We start from the raw sequence: 6,000 nt of genomic DNA on the forward strand, positions 1-6,000 counted from the left end.
ATTGGAGGGTTGTATAGATATAGAGACTTTCAGATTCTTACACAACCAAGAGTAACGTCTATCTTTGGGATTCCGAAGGTCCACAAAGATGTACAAGATCCCCCTTGAGGCCTATTGTAGCTGCTAATCAGTCTGTCACTGTACCCATTGCTAAATATTTAGCTCACAGGTTAAAGAACCTATCTGTGGGTGCATGTAATGTGCTAAAGGACTCATGGGATTTTTTAGATTTTTTAAAAAGTGTAAAGGACAAACAGATAACCAAAGAAGGCATTTTTATTACTATTGATGTGGTGGACCTTTTCAATTCTATTCCTCAAAGAGCTGGCTTAGAGTTTTTTTTAAAGAGATTCTAAGGTACAGAAATAATTTTCCTGAAAAAAATATTTATGTTTTTAATGTCTTAATGGAATTGGTATTAAACAACAATTTTCTCTATTTTGAAGGGGAATTTTTTCGACAGTTAAAGGGAGTTGTAATGGGGGTCATGTGTGCCCCCACTTATGCAAACCTAGTGATGGCTTGGTGGGAGCAAAAGTATGTGTTTAATTCAGTATTTAAGGATTGTTGGGCACTATACAAATGTTTCCTTGATGATATCTGTATATTTTGGACAGATAGTGAGGAGAAATTTATGGACTTCTTTGAACACATTTCCAACAGTACTGATTTGTTTAGATTCACATATAAGATGGTTATGACAGTATTGACTTTTTGGACGTCCATATTAGGAAGAGTAGTAATGGGTTTGAATCAAAAGTACACAGGAAGGAGACATATTGTAATTCATTTTTGTACTTTTCTGGTGCCCACCCATACTTCCAAAAGAAAGGAATAGTGAAGGGTCAGTATGTACGTGGTAGTCGAATGACCACTGATGACAATGATTTTTTGGATGAGTGTGACCTACTAAAATGTATGTTTTTGGAAAGAGGATACCCAGAGACCTTGATTAAGAAAATCCTGGAAGAAGTATTGCAGCATAGGAAGGACAGATGTACACCAATTTTACATTCAAGTGATACAGGTATAAAAGAAAGGGTAACGAGCAATGGGGACAGTGACTCCTATGAGGATGCCTTTATTGTGGATTTTAGTGGTAATGTGCAGGTCATTAGAGGCAATGTCCAGAGGAAATGGAACAGATTTTCCAAGCTCTCTGACTTGAATTTAAAATTTGATGTTCCACTAAAATTCATTTTCAGAAAAGGTAGATGTATTAAGGACCTTATGGAAAACAAACCTGGGGGAAACTTAATTAGAAAAGTTTGTACCTTCAAGTGTGGAGCATGCCAACAATGCCCTTTTATAGCTGATACTTCTGAAATTACTGTCAGTAACAGGAATACACACATTACCTCTAAATCCTATTTTAATTGTGAAAGTAAGGGACTTGTTAACATTGCAACCTTTAAGAAATGTAAAGCATTTTACATAGGTAAGACAGAAAGGTGTTTAAAGAAAAGAATATATGAACACCTTTACGACATTAGGAGGGGTAACAACAGAAACGCATTATATAAACACACTTTGAGCTGTGAAGGTGCTTCTTACACTTTTTTTGTAATAGATGAAGTGGTAATGGATGGTAGTGGTGGTTCTTGGGAGACCATGTTGGAATATAGAGAGATTTAATGGCAACTGGTATTAGAAGCCAATAGGTGGCTGGGTTTGAATGACATGGTCTCCCTAGCCCCAGTTTTAAAAATTAAGAGCAGCGAAGTTATGAATTTCATACACATGTGGTTTGAAATATTGTTCAAGAAGATTGATTTTACTTGATTTTTTTTTACATTCATTTATTCATTTTTAACATGCATTTATTTTTTTATATCCATCTGTTTATTTACAACAGGTTTTGAAAGTGTGTTTTTAGATATTTAAAAGTGTTTTAAACAGGGAAAAGTTGTATTTATTATGCTTGTATTTATTATGCCTGTTTTTAAGGTAAGTTTAGGAAAGGGTTAAAATTGAATTTAATGTCACATGATTTTAAGTTTTGGCAGTGTGCAAAGGTATAAATGGGGAGGGGTTTGGACTGTCAGCATTTTTCTGATGAAGTTGGAGACAAAAACGAACTGGCAGTAGTTTCACCTTTATCATTGTGTGCTGTGTTGTGCTTTGCTTGCTGTGGAACACATTAAATGTTTTAATGTGGTTACAGCCTGCTGGTGCTTTTTTCCTGTTTATATATATATATTTATATATATATATATATATATATATATATATATATATATATATATATATATATATATATATATATATATATATATATATATATATATATATATATATATATATATATATATATTATATATATATATATATATATATATATATATATATATATATATATATATATATATATATATATATATATATATATAAATATATATATATATATATATTTATAAAAGGCTAGTCCCTGACCCTACAAAACTTAATTTCTCAACTGAAAGAGAAAAGAGATTTGGCTGAGATCCTAGACATACTTAAGCAGCATCTTATTACTAATCTAAAATGGCAGTTGTTAGTGGATTGGTTATATTTATTAAAATTTATTTTTCATTGCTTTATAAATTGGGGATTGGTATTACAGTATAAAACAAACTTGTCCTACTCCATTAAATTTAAACTTAAGTGTTTTCACCCCATTGAGGGTAGACTAGAGAAATGTTTTGCTTACTTTAGTTAGTTATGAGGTAATGATGGAAACAGATTGCAATAATACATGAGTAATTGTTTATGACTTATTTTTGTTATATCACTGTAGTAATACCTTTGCCTTTACATGTTACATACAGTTTTTTATGTTCATATTTCAACTATTAAATAATTAATAAAGTTGCAATTAAAAATAAGATTAAAATAAGTTTGCTTTTCTAACTGCTAAACTGGATCCCTAACAAAATGGCCAGACCAAGCTTGTCTGAATAGTGCTACTGTTAAGGAAAGGGGTTTTCAGAGATAATGTGGAATGTTAGGGGCAGGCACAGGGTTAGGGCTAGCATGTATAAGTAAGGTGGACAAGGGATCCTTCACCCCCAACTTCACCTTACTCATAATTTAAACCTAAGCCTGCTCCTGACACTGCCCTAACTTTATACAGTAATGCATGATCTGCCTTTTCTGTAACAATACCAGAGCAAAAGGCACTCAGACATACACATACCCACACACACACACACACACACACACACACACACACACACACACACACACACACACACACACACACACACACACACACACACACACACACACACACACACACACAAACACACACACACACACACACAATTGCACATACCACAACACACACACATGTATTCATATATATTTATTTATATAGTGACCACTGTTATAAAATACAAGCATACAACTCGATCATGAAAATGTTCATTTTCCTTGGCAATATTTTTTTAATGACAGAGTGGGAGTTATCAGGCAAATAAGGGATCACCCAGGGTTGTTGTTGTGCTGACACTGAAATGCTAAGGTAAAGCTATTTACTATTGTTTAGATATACTGCTAAATGTAGAGCAGCCATATTGTGTTGTAACACATAGTTTGGAGATATGGCAAGTGAAGTAAATAAATCCAGAGATCATTTTGCATGTAGTTGATTTTCTTTGTTTATTTACAGAGAGATGCACAAAAGTAAGCGACAAAGAAAGGGTAGAACAGGGGGCAAAAGAGGGGGCAAATCACACCATAAAGAAGGAGAGGAAGATGAACCTGAAGAGGAAGTAGTAGAGAAAGAACCAGAAGTATCTCAACAAGCTCCATCTTCTGGACACGAACCAAAAAACGTAGAAGCAGAAACCTTCCTGATCTCTGATGATGATTCAAGTGGAGACATTGTGAAGAAAGATGATCCACATGACCCGCCAGAAACAACTCCTGATGCTGCTTCTTCTGTCCCTAAAGGTACTGACAAACATGCACACCAGTAGCACTGAGGAGGCCCAGCACACTAGCCTACATAAAATGGGTGTACTGAGGAATGAAGGCCTTATACTCCAACAGTAAATACAACTTCAGTGATTACTGCTGGGGCATTTTAACAAAAAGTATGATATATGCTAGTCCACTTAAGGCAACTAGTTAACTTAGTAGCATGACTTTTAGTGATGTGTAATTTCAGCCTTGTAGCTCTCTAAAACCACTAAACCACACTGTACAAGGGGGCTGCTTACTTGTTGTTAATGGCAGTTTGTGGTCTTAGGTACATCTGCACAGCATAACATAGTGCTGGTATATGACAAAGAGCTTTTAGTATCACTAGTAACCCATTAGTAAAATTAATTGTTTAAATTAAATGAGTTGTCTGTGAGAATGCAGAGAAATCAGTAAAATAAAAAAAAAAATGTAAATGTAGTGAATATTACTTTAATGAGATAAGCACAGTTTATAAAATACATTAACATGGCACAGAACCAGATACTTTCAAGTGTTCTCCTTGCAAAGTAACTTAGCTATATATATTGGCAAGTATGACATTAACTGCAAATGATGTTTTCCAAAGTAAGAATGAATTTATCATTTTGTGTTTTTACATATAATGTTAGATTGTCCTGTGATTCATAAGTAGCTTTTAGTGGACACATGCGCTTTTTTATGGACTGATCAGTATGTGCCCACCTGTGACACACAAGCTGGTTTAGTGTTCAGTGACATCAAGGTTCAGTCTGTTTTGTGGAGACTGCTCACTGTGCAGCACACACTGCTTCACCACAGCATCATGAATCACATGCATTCCCACCAGATATGGCTCAGTGCAAGTGTTGTGCAACACAACTATTCACTGCTTGTTGGTGCTCTCAGTGACACTGTGATCTGAATTAAAATCAAGGGAAGCTGCCCATTTACAACCCTTTTGATCTAAGATTTGGAGAATGCAGTGTATCAGTCAGTTTTCCTGTTTTACCAGTGAGACATTCCAGCACACACCTCACAGTAGTACTTGTCAGAGAGTGATTGTGCTGTTTGGTATTATTGGCACCTCTATATGGTATGTGGAATGTGACTGTCATCTGGTTTAGCATCATTTTACATATATGCAGGTGTATATATTTTGCTCCACTACCTTGTTAAGCAAACCCATTCCTTGCTTTATTAATCCACTGGCTGGCAATAGCTTTATTATAAGCACAGTTAAGAATTCAGCTGAAGCAAATCTGTGCATGGTTTGGATTGTTTGTTATACTCTACCTGCAGTTCCTACCCCCTACATGACACAAAGTGATGTATTCTGTAAAGGAAAGCCATGAATGATCTGCCATTGCATATACCCAAGGTTTGCAGCAGGGCTGGAGTCATCTGATTCCACTGATGGTTGGTAGAGCATGCCAAAAATGTCATTACTGCTCCTCCAGCTTAGCTGTTAGCTCAGTTTCTGCTTTTCTTTTATTTTACATTTTTTCATCTCATTCATTGCTATTTTTGGTATTCATTGGATTAGCTTAAGTATGTGAACTTTCTGGTTGTGTGCATATATAAGGCTGTGCATATGACGTAACCAATCGACCAGGTAGCTGTAGAATCCAAAAAGACTTTAATAAAAAATGGTTGAGCACTTTCATCCAAATAAATATAGACATCATCAGAACCACATATATTCTATACTCTATACTGTACAATTTAACATCATAAAAATACTAAAAGACACCCCTGTCCTTTATATATGAATGGCTGAGCCCTGTAACAATGTACCGAATGCCCTTCGAAAGATTTAAAGCTGCAAACACGTTAATAAAGTAAAAACTGCCATAAAAATGTAGATGTAAAAAAATATATTACAACACTAAAAATGCATATTGCTAACTTAAAAAACAATTCTAAACTTTAGAAGCTCTGTATGTTAACTCACTAGCTACAGAAATCACCTTTTTTAAACCAGGCGCACTGGTAGCATCTAACTGTAACTGCCTGATCAGTTCTTTGTGCAGTAACCTGTTTTGCCAGTCACCTCCCTAGTTATCTAAACCCATACAT

The 6,000-nt window shown here is 35.0% G+C and overlaps 1 protein-coding gene across 1 annotated transcript in view; it reads left to right on the top strand.

Moving 5' to 3' along the window:
• LOC122793166 (hemogen-like) overlaps positions 1 to 6,000 on the top strand; it is a 209,413-nt gene that overhangs the window by 148,109 nt on the left and 55,304 nt on the right. Inside the window, exon 3 of the mRNA XM_044060982.1 lies at positions 3,650 to 3,933. Within this exon, the coding sequence (XP_043916917.1) occupies positions 3,650 to 3,933 (284 nt within the window). The remainder of the gene's footprint in view (positions 1 to 3,649; positions 3,934 to 6,000) is intronic.

This window comes from Protopterus annectens, chromosome 2.part0 (genome assembly GCF_019279795.1).
Source record: "Protopterus annectens isolate FY-2018-M chromosome 2.part0, PAN1.0, whole genome shotgun sequence".
Taxonomy (NCBI): domain Eukaryota; kingdom Metazoa; phylum Chordata; order Ceratodontiformes; family Protopteridae; genus Protopterus; species Protopterus annectens.